Below are 17,854 nucleotides of genomic sequence, written 5' to 3'. Positions count from 1 at the left end.
GGCCTTTTGCCAAAGATCTAAGATTGCGACCAGGTACGTAAGGAGTGAGGAGATCGGCTATATATTCAGGGGCCAGACCACAGAGTGCTTTAAAAGCAATCAATAAAATCTTAAAATCTATTCTAAAACGGACTGGGAGCCAGTGCAAAGACGCTAAAACTGGAGTGATGTGGTCTCTCATTCTGGTTCCAGTTATGAGTCTGGCGGCAGCATTTTGGACTAACTGGAGTTGATACACACTCTGCTGTGAAAGGCATGTGTAGAGTGCGTTACAATAGTCCAAACGGGAAAAAATGAAAGCATGAATCACCATCTCAAGACATTTTTTTGATAGGAGGGGGGTTATCCTGTATAACCTATGTAGTTGCCAGAAACAAGATTTGACCACTGATTTAACATGTGTCTCCAGATTAAGATCAGTATCAAAAATCACCCCCAGATTTCTGCAGCTTGAAGAAACATTGTTCGATAGAGACTCCAATTTCGAAGCCACACCATGTCGGGCCTCAACTGAACCAAAAATTATCACATCAGTTTTGTCCATGTTCAACTGCAGAAAATTTTGGGCCATCCAGGTTTTAATATCAGCAATGCAGCTATTGAGATTATTTAAAAGACCAAGGTCACCAGGTTTAAAAGATAAGTACAGTTGCGTATCATCGGCATAAAAATGAAAATTAAGGTTATGTTGGCGTATTATCTCCCCCAGTGGTAACATGTAAATTGAAAATAGCAGAGGTCCCAGTACCGAACCCTGGGGAACGCCACATGTCATTTTCACCTTGGATGAGCAAGAATTGCCGATGAAAACATTAAAAAACCTGTCCGATAAATAAGAATAAAACCAGTTAAAAACTGTGCCAGAAAACCCAACCCAAGATTTTAAACGTTGTAATAAAATGGAGTGGTCCACTGTATCAAATGCTGCACTGAGATCTAAAAGAACTAAAATCGATATTTTTCCTGAGTCTGCAGCCATTAAAAGGTCATTCATTACTCTCAGCAAGGCAGTCTCTGTGCTGTGGTTGGCCTTAAACCCAGATTGAAGGGTCTCAAATAATTTATTTTTATTTAAAAAGGAAATTACCTGCTCAGCTACTAGCTTTTCCAGGATCTTAGCCAAAAAAGGTAGTTTTGAAATTGGTCTGTAATGCTCAAAGCAACTTGGGTCCAGGGAGGGTTTTTTCAATAGTGGCTGAATCATAGCAGCCTTAAAATCATCTGGGACTGTGCCAGTTGAAAGAGATGTGTTCATTAAGAACAGTATGTGGGAGCTGACAGATCCATATATTTCTTTAAAAAATCTAACTGGCATAATGTCCAGAGAGCAATGGCATGGTTTCATTTTATAAACAATCTCAGAAAGAGTGTTGGGGGAGATTGCCTGAAAGTCTTCAAAGATCACTGTGGGTCTTGCAGGTGGAGTTGGCAGAAAAGGAGGTGACAGAGATTTGGTAATGGATATCTGAGACCTAATGTTAGAAATTTTGTTAATAAAATGATTTGCAAATTGCTCACAGATTACTGGGGAAGTCTGTAAATTGCTAGTATGTGGGGCTTCACTTAGCTGATTAATGACCTTAAAAAGTACCCTGGGATTATTTCTATTGGTATTAATTAATTGTGAGAAGTAGTCTGATCTTGCCTTTTTCATTTGACGGTTAAAATTATTCATATGGTTTTTCAGGGTTTCTAAGTCCACAGATGATTTAGAAGCTTTCCACTTGCGCTCAGCTCTGCGACAAATTCTTTTCGAGTTGCGAATACTGTCAGTCATCCAAGGCAGATTTTTATTTTGGACTTTTCTCAACCTGAAAGGGGCAATTTGGTCCAGGATGCGTGCAGTTGCTGAGTTAAAATTTGATAAAATACTGTTTGCATCAGAATTTAAAACCAAAGGGGCCGAGAAAATATTTCCAAAATTTGCTGCAGTAGATGAGTTGAAGACACGTGAGTAAATGAAATTATCCTTAGACTCAGGAGGATTACCATTTAGTTCTGGAGAAAATAAAATGCACTTATGGTCAGACATGATAAAATCCATACATGACACATTGGGGACTGGGATCTCACATGTTAAAATAATGTCTAGTGTATGACCTTTGATATGGGTTGATCCAGTGATAGCTCGATCCAGGTTAAAAGAATCAATGATGTTTAAAAATTCCCTTGCTAGTAGATTATCTGGGCAGCACACATGGATGTTGAAATCTCCAGCAATAATAACTTTATCATGTGTTGGCATAACCAGGGAGAGAAGTTCAGCAAACTCCTCAATAAAACCAGAGGTTGATTTGGGGCGCCTATAAATAAGAATACATAAAACTTTACTCAAACCAGTTATATAAAAATATAAAGACTCAAAAGATTTAAAATCACCAAAAGTGGCTGAAGTGCAGTTAAAATTATTGTTGTATAGAATGGCAAGTCCCCCAACCCTCCCTGAGGGTCTTGGTTTGGTAAAGAAGGAGAAATTGGGCGGGGAGGATTCTATTAGGGGAACACAGTCTCCATCCCTAAGCCAGGATTCTGTTAGCATTAGAAAATCTAATTTATTGCTAGTAATGAAGTCCTGGCAAGTAAACGATTTGTTAGCCAGGGATCTAATGTTCAGAAGTCCAAAGTTTGTCAGATATGACGCAGGGTTTGACGAAGGATTAATAGTGATCATGTTATGAGGATTTCTAGACCTCCTATATTTAAGAGGATAATGGTTCTTTAGCTGGTTGTAAGATGAATTGAGTGGATGAATCCTCTTATTATATAAGACAGTTATATTACAAATGGGTTTAGATTGTGCTGAACAATTGTATACTAACAAAGGGGATTTTCTTTGGGAAATAAATGCGCAACAGTTGGGATTCTGTGAGGATCAAGGATATGACATTTTGCTGCTTTCACAGCCTTGCAAAATAATGTGATTCTGTCAAAAGAGAAACCAATACCATCTCTTTTTTTTTTTCAAACAACAAAAACATCACAAACCCCCAAACTAGTGATGAATAAGGTCATGCAGAGTTGTTCTTCTGTAATGGCCACATTAGCTATAGCTTGATTCTCATTACTGGAAGCTTTATTAGTTGGCCTTAAAGAAATTTTAACTTATAACCAGTTTAACTGGTTAAAACGCAAGATGTACTTATGTGTAACACCATTTAGGGTGCTGTCCAAAGTAGGTCAAAACAATGCCAAATTGTGGACACTTTTTGTTTAAATATAATAAACAGTGACGCGTCGTTTACCTTATATTGTCTCCTTACCTTCTGGGAGACCATTTTGTCAATTCTGATGCTGACTGAAAAAAAGCGACTGGGTGAAAATTTAACAAGAGTACAGACATTTTTCGACTCATTTTCACATATCGCTAAGAAAACAAAATGAAAAGCTTTTTTTATGTAATTATTTTTGGGTATAAGTTCTTGTTAATCAATAATTTTAGTCAACCCAATTTCAAACAATTTCAAATAAACATATATCAATTTATTAAACTAAATTAACTCTAAAGAAAAAGATAAAAATGAAAGATCAATCTTTATATGACTTTCACAATAGCACAGCCAAGCTGTTCAATGGTTTAAGGCCAGATTTTAGCTGCACCAAAATGAACATTAATATTGGATCCTTTTTTTTTGTTTTGTTTTTCAACAGCGAACTCTGTTCTGCGTCTTGATTGTTTGAGCACAAGCAGATCTTCCTTTTTTTTTTTATCCAATGCTGCCTTTTTTCTATGAAGGCTTGAACTTTTAGACTTTAAACAGGAAATAAAAGTGTGAAAATTTCCATGTCTGTCTGAGCAAAGTGTCTAAAGTGTGTTGTTAGGGGTTTTACAGCCCTAAAACATCTATAATCTTGCTTTGTAGATTTCACCTATGGCTGGATATTTTTTTAAGAACATAATCTCCATAGGGAAAACAATGTATACCTATAACCCTTGTGCTATCCTATGGGGTCAAGATGACCATTGACGTGTTCTCCCTAACATGACAAAGGTGGATAAAGGTGGAAGATTTCACTTAATCCATGGACACCAGTGAAGATCACAAATCATTGAAGAAAAAAGTTCAACGCACTGCCTTGTGGGGTCTAGATGACCCAACTCCCAATGTTAAAGTGCCTAGGATTGCACAAGGGTTAAGCTATGGATAGCTACCAAATTGGCGAACTGATTAGGTTCCAGTCTCTTTCCTTTTTAAACTGCCCTCAATAAGGAAGTCATGGTGCAGTCTGAATCCACAAAGTGTCAGAGCTGCTAAATCTCAGTGCAGACATTTCCTTTCACACACAAGCCAGTGGCTGTGAGGCATCAGCTTTACAAAAAAAAGCACAGTTACTTTTAGATCTGAACCACTGACTGTATTAAAGATCTGGATTGAGCAATCCCGCCCTGCTCCCATTCCAAACAAGAAGAGAATCCAAATTCCATTAAGACTTCTTCTGAGAATTAAGCAGCTATATTATTTCTCAGAATAACCATTCTTAGTCTGCTACCTTTTTTAAAACATGTTCCTGCTAATCCTAATTTTTTTGTGATTTTTTTTCTTTACTGCAAGTGATTCAAATTATGAACTGACCAATCAGATGCCTGAGTAAAAGCATGTGATGTCTGCTAGCTCCCACCACAAATATTTGATTAATGGATATTTCCAAGCCTGCTTTCAGTGGAAGGGATTTGGAATTTGCCTTACAAATGTTGATTCAGACCAATCAATGTTGTCCTGACGTCCGTTTCGTGGAAGAATGGTGACTGAATTTGCTTCTTTTCGCTGAAGCTGAAAGTACAGCATTTTCTATAGGCGATGTCCCACTTGCTCAGTCCAGTTCTCATACACAATGATCTAAACACAAAGGCACCATAAAACAGTAAGACAGTTTTCTGCGTGTGTGTCGCTGGCACATTATCCCAATGTTATCTATAGACATTTAGTCATTCAGTCATTGTCATTGTGTGAGCAGGTGGGACAGAGAGTAGCTGCATGATTGGGTGTTTTTTGCATGTTTGCTGTGTTTTTAAACCCTTTGCATGCCGCATGTGGACACGCCCCTTAATTGGACTCACCTGCTCTTGTTTGAGAGACTATAGGAGTGGAGCAGAAAATGGGGGTCCTTCTCTGGAACGATCAGTGATTAATGTCATAACCTTATTCTGAATCACGGATGGATGTTTACTAGGACCTACAAAGACTTACCTTTATCTGGTGAGGAGCTGGCTGAAAATGTAGGTGTGGATGCCCTGGAGCACATCTGTCAAACTCAAGGCCCGGGGGCCAAATGTGAGAGCATAAAAGTTTTTCATTTCTTATAATAAAAAATAAAAATTGTTGTGTATTTATTCATATCTAGGGGGGAATTGGACTTGAAATATCAGATTGGGCAACTATACATTAGGACTTAAACACTGTCCACATAACCTAACCTGACAGAATCAAATTTAAGAGGATTTATGCTAAAGTAACAAGCAAACATATATTTTCTATGCAACTGTAATTGTCACTTTAAAAAGTTAGAATAAATAAATAATTTAGTTATTTAACATTAAGTAGTAGTTACATTTATTTTTCATTACATTCAGTTACATGTATAAGTTATATGTGGCCCTTTGAGGACAGCCACTATGCTGATGTGGTCCTCAGTGAAAATGAGTTTGACACCCCTGCCCTGCAGGAATGAATTGACATCAAATATTAGCATGACGCATTTTCTTACTCTACTTTTACTGCTAATTATGTATTAGCGCTTTGTGACTCATTTGTTTGCTGTTTTATGAACAGGTCTGTTTCCTAGCATTGCTGCAAGGACATGACTCACTCTTTAACTGTTGGAGCGAATAAAATACAAGGAATCAGTTTGTTTTGTTTGGAGTCTGACTGACAGACTGTCAGTGCTCTGGGTGCAGCTCAGTGCAGCTCTTGAGGATGGCTACCTGCCAGCTCCCAGAGCTTGTGAGAGAAGACAGCGCACTAAGCACTGAGTATTGGCTGTATATGAGAACTGAATTAAGTGAACCTGACAACAGCCATAGAAAATGGCTTACTTCTGGCTCCAACCAAATAGTCAATTCAGTCGGCACTCTTTCGCGATGCGGACGTCGCCATGTTGGAACCCAGACATCAGTTAGCACCGATTTATCCAAATCAGTCTGGTCAACATTTCTAAGGCAATCACTTTTGCCAATCAGAAATCAGCTTGTTAGGCCACACCCCTACCACTTGAAAGCAGGCTCAGGAGAATCTGTCGAATATTTTGAACATTCAACGTGAGACCACATTCTGTATCTTTACAGAGGCATCTCATAGGTCAGTTTATAACATTGCAATAAAGAAAAGTATTTTTTTTATTGGATTATCAAGAACATGTTAAAAAATGTAGCAGAGCAAGAATGATTTTTTTTGACAAAAAGAATGATGTTTATTCATAAAAGTCTATGGGATTTGGCCTTCTTGGAGCCGGCAGGTACTTCCTGTTTGGAACACGAGGGGGGAGGGTTTACTCAGTCACATTGACAACATGTCTAGTTCTCCATCCATAACTGGATGGAGAACTAGACTTCTGGCTCCCAACGTCGATTGATTTTATTTGATTGACAGACTTCGGACCAATCACTGCTTACTGAGGACGTCTGACTCCAACATGGCAGTGTCCATAACGTGAAAAAATGGCAACTGAATTGACTTCATTTCATTGGAGATTAAAGGGAGATGTCTTCTTTGAGTGATGTCACACTAACTCAGTCCAGTTCTCATACATTCAACATGCAGAGATGTGAACACAAAACTAAAAACTAGCTCACTTCAACCAGCACCCAACCTGCGATAGACCTGCGATGATGATTCCTCTCCCCCTTCATGGTCATAATTCCAGTTGGAAACAAAAAGACGACACTACAGCAACTTAATTGCCCTTCAAGACAGTGAGGAAATTGTGAAAAATGTTGATAATTTTTGTAATGTTTTAAAGGTCAGGAGCAGCATTTGTGTTTTTGGCCAATGCTGTGATTCAGGGGAGGAAGTTGTGAACAAAAAAAATGAAAGCTTTTACCAAGATTTTATCTAAAACAACAACTACGCACTCAAACGATCCGTATCAGTTGAGTGTACTAATCCACCTGACTTGATTTCTTGCGTGTAATAGAGATCTTCTGTAACAAAGACGGTGAAAGAGAGCTGTTCTTATTTCCATAGGAACTCTTTTATTACTTTCAGTATGACAAGAGTCATGCCTGTGGAAAATGTTGAATGTGCTGTTTTGCCAAGCCTCATGTGTCAGTCATATGATAGGGCTTACTGTAGTTCCACCTCAGCAAAGAAAAAGACTGATGGCCCTGTGCTCTCTACCTTGTTGACTTTAACAGGGTGGTGGTTATGAAACACCACTTCTATTTTTGTGTTACCTTTTTAATTGCTGCACTTTTGAAGCCCATGGGGGGGAAAAAAACAGAATCTGCAGCATCGATCTTATTGTTTAGGACAAGCTGTTATGACGGCTGATTTAGGACGGCTATTATGATTACTAGCTTTTCTATTTGGTTTGTTTCTTCTGTTTTAACCCTTGTGCTATCTTAGATGACCCCACCCTTATATTGACGTGTTCTCCCTACCATAACAAAGGTGGATAAAGGTGAAGATGATTTCATGGAATCCATGGACAACAGTGAAGATCACAAATCTTGAAGAAAAAAGGTTCAGCTAGTGGGTCTAGATGACCCAACTCCCAATGTTAAAGTGCCTATGATAGCAAAAGGGTTACAACAGAAAAAAAAACGTGTGTGATCATTTGTTTTTCCTTCTTATAATGTGTTCACTGCAATGTATTAACAAACCCAGACCTCTCCGGTGGCCCAGAAGGGTCACAACACCACACATTAAATTACCACACGACACATGTACTCACAACACAACACATTAACTCACAAAGCCCGCCCCGCCTCTTAGAAATTGTGTTCTTTAACCCTTGTGCTATCCTAGGAATTTTAACATTGGGAGTTGGGTCATCTAGACCCACTAGACAGTGCGCTGAACCTTTTTTCTTCAATGATTTGTGATCTTCACTGGTGTCCATGGATTCCATGAAATCTATCCACCTTTATCACGGTAGGGAGAACATGTCAAAGTAAAGGTGGGGTCATCTAAGATAGGACAAGGGTTAAAGCTTGATACCGCTGCCTCGTGTGGGAGGAGCTACCAGCTAAAGTAATCGTCTGATCGCTACATGGAGCGGTGTCTGTGTACATCAATGCATGGTAGACACGGAGAATGTGGAGAGATCGGGTTTATTAATTTGAAGAGTTCTGCATGGTAATCATGTTTCCATGTTTGAGATCATAAAATCATCCCAGAGTGAGTCTCTGCTTCAACTCCCGCAGTGAAAGCTGCGTCTGAATCTGACGCCCGTGTTTCCATCTCTGATAGAGTTTGAAGCCAAAGCCCCTCCCTCTGTAAGTTAATGTGTTGTGTGTTAAGTTAATGTGTTGTGACCTTTCTGGGCCACCGTACAGACCTTTTCAGAATTAACATCAACTGAGGTACACTTTAAACTTTGAAATGTATTGGTTTAACTTGAAAAGCTACTCCTGCCATCAAAAAACATGCTTCATAGGTTAAGTAGTGACTCTAAATTGCCCCTAGGTGTGTGCGTGTGTGACCCTGCATCAGACTAGCAACCTGGCGGGGTGCCCCGCCTTTACCCAACTGTAGCTGGGTTGGCGTCAGCCATTTTTGTCATCTTGAAAGGGATGGATTCTGGATGCTCGAGTCAGAAGATCTTTTTTTTAATATATTTTGGCTTTTGCGTTTTCACGTTTTCTTTTGACAATGGTCTCTTTACTTGTTTGTACTGTTGCCAAGTTATAAACAGCCACACCTTTAATGTACTTTTTGTAATTACTTAAGATTTACAAAGCATTTTTTTATAAATTGGAGCATATCCATCTGGAAAAGGGAATATTAGAGAAATGATTCTTAAAAAGGCACTTTCACTGATTGAAAACCGGAAGTTTATTCTGAAAAGAAGGTTTTAAAGATGCTGAACGAAAGTAACAAGATCAATAATTGTGTATCGGTCAAAGGTTTACAGGTCTCAACCAGACGTAAAAATACATATGTGGCAGCACGAGAAAACGGGTTGACAACGCCACCTGGGGCTGCTGAGCCCCAGGAAAAGATTTTAAAGTAAGGCAGGTGCAGGTCCTGCTCTCAACCAAGGCAGAGGCTGTGGTTTTGTTTTAAAATATAATTTAGAATTCAGTTAAAAAACAATGTTAAGGAACCTTTTAGTAAAACAATCCTTGATAAAAGTCAGTTAAAAATGTTCTGGAGGAGGAGCTTACCGAGGTGGCTAAAAACACCATAAAAACAATGCAAACACCCTTTTGTGAATCACTGCACACGTGATGGAAACCACACAGCACACTGGGTCCCACCACCAGACACAGCAGTCCACCACCTCGGCCTCCTACCTCCTGAAACAAGAATAAAATTGGCAATATCAATAAAAGACACACAATTAAAAATAAAGATTAAAAAGATGATTAGTGTTCCGGGGCGCTGGTAAGCCGCCCAACCACCGCCGATCAGCTGGTGGGAGCCGTCCACAGTCCGGTGAGATGCCGCAGCAACGAGGTCTCCGTGAGCTGGGCGTTCGCTCCAACCGGTTCCGTCGTGGCGGGGGTGGGACCCGGACAGAGAAATCACCGCAAAAACGATAAAAGCAAAGCAGCAGCAGCGGGCTCCACCAATCACCCTGTGGAGGCAAACCAGAAAACGGGCAGCAGGGCATTACCTCTGCAACCAGAGGACATGCAGGGCGAAGAGGCACACATCGCACACATACCAGTCAGTGGGGGATATCACCAGGAACCGGAGCGATGCGCTCCGTTCCCATTTCGCCTCCACCCCAGTCACAAGCCCACCGGCTGTACGACCTGGAGTGGTGACATCCACGGCACTGCACTTCCAGGTGCAGGAACCCAGGGAGACAGTCTCAGGCAGGAATGAGCAGAAGCCAGCTCCGTCCCGCTATATAGGTGGCCTGGTGCTAATTAGCAGCACCAGGACTGGAGTGCCTACACCTGGGAGCCCAATTAACTCATCCTGCTACACATACATAATAAAAATGCATATTTTAGTAAACCTGGGTTGATAAAATCGATCAATAATTCTGAATCAATCCAAGCTTAATGAATCAATATTCGATCCATAGAGTAGAGATCGATTTTTTATGCCTTTCCTTTACAATGACCAAATGCAAAACAGTTTTGTAATATGAGCCAGTTTAAAGCCTGTCCGATGTTAATGATCTGCACATTTTTGCTGGAGCTTTTCCTTTTGACAAACCATGTAACACTGTATTGTTAACAATCTCATTAGTTTATTATTTTACTAATAGGTTTTACAGTATGTGAGCTGTATCAGATTAATATGAATATCTTGAAAAAATGTATATAGATTATTAATGTATTCTTTACAAATATGCCTAACTGTGTAAATTCAAAATTGAATCAAATCAAGTCAAGTGCATCAAAAGAACTGAAAAAATCAAACAGATTCTGGAAAATTAATGGTAAAACCCCACCCTACACTCTGATGACTGAGACTGTCAGCAGTCTCAGTGATTTAAGAATTTGCGGTAAAGGAAAAAGCCAGTTCCTCTTAAAAAGAATGACTGGAATTTCTCGTCCAACGTAAGAACTAAGCTTTAACAGATATGTTCTAAATTTAGTAAAAACAACAACCAGCATGGTTGTAGAGCAGACAGTGATGTGCAAAGGATTTAGGGTTTGACATGAATCTAGGAGCTCGGGGGTGAAGTATCCAGAGTGTTTAGAAACTAAAGTGAAGCATGTTGCAATGCCATGCTCTATTGGCAAACACATATCACATATTTACTCTTGCTTAAAGAATATATTTGCTTATGGCTGAAAGAAAACAGAACCTGATCTGACCTCAGATAGCTCAAACCCATTCCAACATCCTTAGTGAAAATCCTGTTTACGTCTCTGTTTAACCCTTTGACGCCTGAGCTCCAGTGTTGGCATTCTTTTGTCTATAGAACTCTTCAACCAGTTACGCAATATACTGTAATATATATAAACCAGCGTATTCTGTTGCAGTGAAGAGCGTTGTTTTTGGTTGCGTCAATGAAGCATTGCATATCGGTGCAAAGCCGATATGGCATCAAAATCAGCGGATTCACGATAATCGTGTGAATGGTTGAGGAGTTATGGAAGAGTGTGTGTTATTTAGGTCGGTGACATCTCTGGTGTTAAAGGATTAGTAGCAGAGCAAACAAGCTCCAAGTATTTGGCAGATACCCAAAACACAAACTTAGCAATGAATTGCTGAATTAAACTGAACAAGTTCACTTCAGGACAGGTACACTTCCTTAATCTTTCAATGATCCTCTTAAAACAACATTATAGGCGTCCTTTCTTTTGCACGGCGCAGCTGACAGCCTTTCATCTTGTCTTCTCTTGAATATTCTTAATCATAGCTTACATCAGTACACAGACAGCATCCACAGTTCAACTGTAAGAATAACCAAAAAGTCAAATTTTAAAGAAATAGAAAAGTTCCAGCTTTTGAAAAGAAACAAATGAAAGTTATTTAATCTATCTGGAACCAAAACTCCCAACTCTAAAGCTATCAATCAACCTAATTAAGATTGGACATGAGTGATTTATCAACCTGCGGGGAGGAAAACCGGCTTCTTATTATATAAAAAAAATGAAGGAAGTTAATTTTCGAATTCTCTAAGAAAAGAAGAAAGAAGTCGTCTTCATTTTTGCCAGCTTCAGCATGTTGAGAATCAAAGTGTCTTCTGGTTTAAAGGGAAAGGTCACATTACGCAATGCTGAAAATAAACAGCACTTTCTTTCCTCAATCTCGCTTTTAGAACCTTATTGGTTAAGGCACATTTAATCTATTTTTTTTCTTATTGTGAATGCAACTTGTATATGAGATACAGCTGCGGTGCTCAACATTGTGATAATTAAATAAAAGGAATTTTACAATTTTATTGAAATTAAAGGCCTATTAATATTCAGGTAGAGGTTTTTGCAAGTCATACTCTTTAAAAAAAAAAAAAAGTGTTTCAGTATAACATTGGGATATATAATGTATTGTACCAGGTCACGAATCATATCACCAGATTCTTGCGGATACACACCCCTAGTGACAGTAGACACAGAAGACACCTGTCTCAACCCTGTTTGATTGTTGTTCCATTTAGGGGTGTGGCTCGTTAACTCAACACTGATAAAGATCTGGTGTAACCCTTGTGCTATCCTAGGCACTTTAACGTTGGAAGTGGGGTCATCTAGACCCACTAGACAGTGCACTGAACCTTTTTTCTTCAATGATTTGTGATCTTCACTGGTGTCCATGGAATACATGAAATCTTTCCACCTTTATCCACCTTTGTCATGGTGGGGAGAACACGTCAATGTAAGGGTGGGGTCATCTAAGATAGTACAAGGGTTAAACAACACAGACTGACATTTTTTTCCACTTTCCTTTTGTTCCAGTTGATCTACTTACCCTTAGCTTAAGATTTTACTCTACAACATATAAGATGTTTCATCTAAGGCTGATTAAATAGTTATCCTGTCAGCCTTGCATTATAATTTGTGATATAATGTGGCCAACATAAGACAAAAGTACACAGAGGTGTGGGGCACGCATGTTCTCCCTGTGCATGCGTGGGTTTTCTCCAGGGACTCCAGCTTCCTCCCACCGTCCAAACACATGCTTCATTGGTTGATTGGTTACTTTAACCCTTGTGCTATCTTAGATGATTCCACCCTTACATTGACGTGTTCTCCCTCCCATGACAAAGGTGGATAAGGGTGGAGAGGATCTCATGTAATCCATGGACACCAGTGAAGATCAAAAATCATTGAAGAGAAAAGGTTCAGCACACTGTCTTGTGGGGTCCAGATGACCTCACTCCCAATGTTAAAGTGCCTAGGATAGCACAAGGGTCCTCCACCATCAAAACAATGCCACAAGAACATGTTAAAAAACCCCATATTAATTGGAGTGGGTCTTTAAAGACATTTATTTTGTTTTTATAAGAGATCTGTTTTCCCCTAAAGACTGTTTTAGCACTGAAGCAGGTAATATAATGCTGGAGTTTGAGTTTTCAAAAGTTAAGTCAGTGAAAGTAAAAGGCAGGCTGCGTGGTAGTGTAGTGGTTTGCACTCTCACCTCTCAACAGGAAGGCCCTGGTTCAGATCTAGCTGGTACCTTACTGTGGGGAGTTTATATGTTCTCCTTGTGCATGCGTGTTTTCTCTCCTCTCGCTCCCTGGCTTCCTCCCACAGTCCAAAAATGTGCTTCATAGGTTTCTCCTGTGTTTTTGTGTGACCTTTTGATGGACTAGCGATTCCTCAAGGGTGTTCCCCATTTATGCTCAACAGTAGCTGGGATAGGCTCCAGCTACCTGGTGACCAGAACAAAGTGGGTTTAGAAAAATGAATGGACTCTTCACAGTTTTTTTTATGGGTCATTTTTTTTATCTTCAGCAGGTATGGTGGACTTTTAAACATTATTTCTTGCTGGCTGGCAAGAAAACAGGGTTTGTTTCCCAGGGGACATGATGAGCTTAACCCTTGTGCTATCCTAGGCACTTTAATGTTGGGAGTTGGGTCATCTAAACCCACAAGACAGTGAGCTGAACCTTTTTTCTTCAATGATTTGTGATCATAACTGGTGTCCATAGATTACATGAAATCTATCCACCTTTATCCACCTTTGTCATGGTAAGAATAACACTTCAATGTAAGGGTGGGAGTCATAGGATAGCACAAGGGGTAGAGTTTCTCAGTATAGCAGCTCCAAACCATCACACTACCACCATGCCATACTTGACAGTTACTGTACTGTTCTTTATGAAAATGCGTTTTGACTCCAGATATAAAATCAGCCACATTTTATCAAATCTTTTACCTCTTTGGAATAAAAAACTATTTCCTTGAAGTCTTGGAAAAGTCATAAAATCTCCCTTCCACTGAAATATGCACAGATTGAATGTTATTTTAGATTATTAACCCTTGTGCTATCCTATGACCCCACACAACTTTGACGTGTTCTCCCTACCATGACAAAGGTGGATAAAGGTGGAAAGATTTCATGTAATCCATGGACACCAGTGAAGATCACAAATCATTGAAGAAAAAAGGTTCAGAGCACTGTATATTGGGTCTAGATGACCCAACTCCCAATGTTTAAGTGCCTAGGATAGCACAAGGGTTACAATATTAACGATTCAAAATGTATTTTTAAAATGTAAAACGTAAATTCCTGATCATAGTGTTTTCTTAACCTAAAACATGATACTGAAATAATATTTTTGCCTTCCCCTGCGGATGCAGATCTATTGATAGTATAATTCACTTCAAAGTCTGCTTCATTCATTCACGAAACAACAGATGTTCAGCTTTTTATTACAAAACAGAAATACATTGATGTTGAAATCCATGTAGAAACTGAGGTGATGATGGCTTTGAGTCGGCAAAAGGTCCATGTACCAACATGACTAACGTTTGCTCATCAACATATAGCTTCCTGCATCATTACAATCCCTCACTTGTGATAGATGATCTATCAGACGGAGAACTGTTGCCACGTGAACCGGGAATATCCAGACTTTGATGTCCTTTGGCGCCTTTGGATTCATGGAGGTTTTGGTTCTCGGTAACCTAGAGAGAGGAAAAAATGCTGGGGGGAAAAAGTGCGCTTTTCTTTTGGAGATCCATTGTGAGATGTGAATGAGATATCCCACCATGACATTTAAGGACAAATATGGCTTTTTCATGTCTGCAGGGGGACATTCCATCAGCTTCCAGTCCAGCTCGTTTTTACTTTTTTACCGGATGTCTTACACGTCTGCTCAGCTGCAGCTCTCATCCTGAGGCTCATCCACATGTTTCCTCGTACACAGAAGCTCCCCCGTGCTTAGGGTAATTCCTTGGAGCTTCAACTCAAAGGGATCACTTTTCGTCCCGGTGGCGTTCAGTTTATTTGGCTTCATCAAGAAGTTTGAGTCTTTGTCTCATATTGAACTTTCTTCACACGGAGCCAGCGGTGCGCTTGATCTAAACATGGGAAAACTGGCGAGCTCTTCTTCTAGTCCTTTAAGTCCTTCGTTTGAGCCGTCCCCCAGCCCCCCCACCATCCCATACCCCTCCCCCGACTCCATCTCTCCTCCCCCGGGCGACGCCCGCTCCACCGTCCTTCGACCCACAACGTTTCCCACTAACATTTCGGAGGCGAGCTTCAGCTCCCCGCTGCTGGAGTTGCCGTTGATTCCATTGCTGGGTTTGCTGTTGCTCAGGCTGCTGCTGTGGGGCCCGCCGTTGCCCTGATTGCTCAGAAGAGTGCTGGTGGTGGTGGTGGAAGTGGTCGTCCCATTCTGTTTTTCCATCTGGAACACCTTAGAGAACAAGCTGGTGCTGCTGGGGGACTGCGGGCTGACAAAGGAGGCCGTAAAGTCCCGCCCCTTGTCAGATGACAGTGAAGTATCTGGTGCTTGATGCTGGCCAAATTTTTCCCTCCGGTTCACAAAGTACATTATAATCACAGCGCAGAGTGAACCCAAAAAGAAGAAGAGGATGTAGACGGCGATGATGTGTCGACTTCCTGCCGGCGATTTGGATCCCCCAACAGTTGGGCCCTCTAGTGACAGATGATAAGTTGCTCGAAGACAAGTGGTGGGGTCTCTGACTGATGGTCCTCCTTCCTGGAAGAGAGAATGATAGGGTCAACATTTGGTCTCTGGATAAAGACAATTTCCTATTCACGTTAGTTTCTATTTTAAGCACCTGGCACGAGCAAACGTAATTTCCAAGGCTGTCCTCAGTCACCGTCACGTCCAAGTCAGTGTGGTGCTGCCTGGTGAGTCTGTGGGGAGGGTGCTGCCAGCTGCAGGGTCTAGGAGAGAGCTGGACACAGGGCAGTAAGAGGCGCTGACCCAGAGACACCCGCATTTCCTGGATGATCGGACTGCAGCGTCCTGAAGGAGGGAGGGGGACAACAGGAGTGAAAGGGGGCCCACAAATAACCAGAAACTCTATGGTTTAGTGCATTGACTGTATATGAAAACTGAACCGAGTGTTCCCTCCCCCTTCACAGTTCAAACAGGAAGTACCCGCTGGTTCCAAAAAGCCAAAATCGCATAGACTTCTACAGAGAAATAAACAGCTATCACTCAGTCATTATATATTGCTCAGAATAACCGTTTTGATCTGATATTTTTTAATTATAAACCGGGTAGTCTCACATAGAACATTCAAAATATTTAATCGACAGATTCTTCACTTTCAAGTGAAGCTCCTTATTGGTGAGAATGGTTGCCATAGAAATGATGACTCCGATCAATGCATACTGCATCACCATCCTTTCATGTTTTTTCAGGCAGAAAGCCACAGTGACAGAGTAATAAACCCAAGCGTGGCTCTGGAGCCTCAATTTGACATAGAGCAGTGCTCCTATAGAGCAGTGGCCCTGTAGAGCAGTGGTCCTGTAGAGCAGTGGTCCTGTAGAGCAGTGGCCCTGTAGAGCAGTGGTCCTGTAGAGCAGTGGTCCTGTAGAGCAGTGGCCCTGTAGAGCAGTGGTCCTGTAGAGCAGTGGTCCTGTAGAGCAGTGGCCCTGTAGAGCAGTGGTCCTGTAGAGCAGTGGCCCTGTAGAGCAGTGGTCCTGTAGAGCAGTGGCCCTGTAGAGCAGTGGCCCTGTAGAGCAGTGGCCCTGTAGAGCAGTGGCCCCCAAACCTTTTTAAGGGGTCGGTTTATTGTCACATACTTTTTACGAGCCTGTCCTTACGGAGCCAAAGTTTGCGTTTCAGATTTGTTTTTGCTTGCGGTTTCTAAAAAAAAACGATTTGTCAGGTTAAAATGCTACAACAAGAAATTTTGTTTGAAATAAATCTTTAAAGGTTAGTGTATTTTTTCTGGTTTTTGTTTTGCACATGAGGATTCGGTAAACGAAAATTGTTCGTTTGTAGAAGTCGTTTCTGAATTGAAAAACATTCAATAAAACCAACATTAACGTTTTCTTTCATAGAAAGCCATAATAACATTGAGAACTCAACCCAAACCCTGATCATCTTTCAGGGCAAAAAGACTTTTCCTATTTTGTTTTTTCATAAATTGTGATTTATTTTGTCTTCATTTTTATCACAGAAACATTTTTTGTGCTGACATTTCTGCCTGCCTAATTCCCCCTTAATCTTCCTTTTACAAATTTCCTCAGATGAGAAACATCTTCAGCAGGTCAGAAACCTTATTTAATTGAATCTTCATTATCTGTCAAATGTTTGTGGCTGCTTTAAACTTTGACTTTGTGATGAAGACGTCAGTGCATGGAAACCACCCACAATAAATCCCTATGTCAAGGAAGCCTGCTGGTTTTGTCTGTGTTTAAGACTCTTGAAGACCCTTATTTGGTTTCCTCACTGACTCTTTTCTCCCCAAAGAAACTTTCCAAATACATTTTATTGTTTGGTTATTATTGGCTTTTTAAGCTTTTGGTTACTAACTTAGCGATCAGAGCAGTTGCTTAAAGTCAAGTGACGCGTCAAGGCAGACAGATGTGGTGAATAGAATCTGTTTTTGTTTTTTGTTTTTCAATAGAAAACTTTCTTCGGCATTAGAAAATAAACAAAAGTTGACGTATGCATTCTGTGGCCTGGTACCAAATGGCCCACGGACCGGTATCACTTCGCATCCCGGGAGTTGGGGACTACTGCTTTAGCCCTTGTACTATCCTATGGGGTCCAGATGACCCCACCCTTACATTGACGTGTTCTCCCTACCATGACAAAGGTGGATAAAGGTGGAAAGATTTCATGTAATCCATGGACACCA

At 40.6% G+C, this 17,854-nt stretch overlaps 1 protein-coding gene and 1 long non-coding RNA gene across 4 annotated transcripts in view; both read right to left on the bottom strand.

Annotated features, from left to right (window-relative positions):
• Positions 1–8,911: 8,911 nt before the first annotated feature.
• Positions 8,912–10,215, bottom strand: LOC110013893. The gene is made up of 2 exons (XR_002872025.1): positions 9,826–10,215; positions 8,912–9,735 (listed from the first exon to the last, which is right to left on the bottom strand). It is a non-coding gene; the product is annotated as an uncharacterized LOC110013893 (long non-coding RNA).
• A 4,205-nt stretch (positions 10,216–14,420) lies between these two features.
• The window catches only part of sema4f (ssemaphorin 4F), a 60,372-nt gene continuing 56,938 nt past the window's right edge, over positions 14,421–17,854 (bottom strand). For 2 of the 3 annotated variants that reach the window (XM_023966005.1, XM_023966006.1), the window contains 2 exons: positions 15,815–16,005; positions 14,421–15,732 (listed from right to left, as the gene is read on the bottom strand). In XM_023966005.1, coding sequence (XP_023821773.1) covers positions 15,046–15,732; positions 15,815–16,005 — 878 coding nt within the window. In that variant the 3' untranslated portion in view covers positions 14,421–15,045. The other variant, XM_023966007.1, reaches the window with a different exon arrangement.

This window comes from Oryzias latipes, chromosome 18, assembly GCF_002234675.1.
Source record: "Oryzias latipes chromosome 18, ASM223467v1".
Classification (NCBI taxonomy): domain Eukaryota; kingdom Metazoa; phylum Chordata; class Actinopteri; order Beloniformes; family Adrianichthyidae; genus Oryzias; species Oryzias latipes.
The sequence above is the reverse complement of the archived record's forward strand: the minus strand, read 5'-3'. Positions and strand labels throughout refer to the sequence as shown.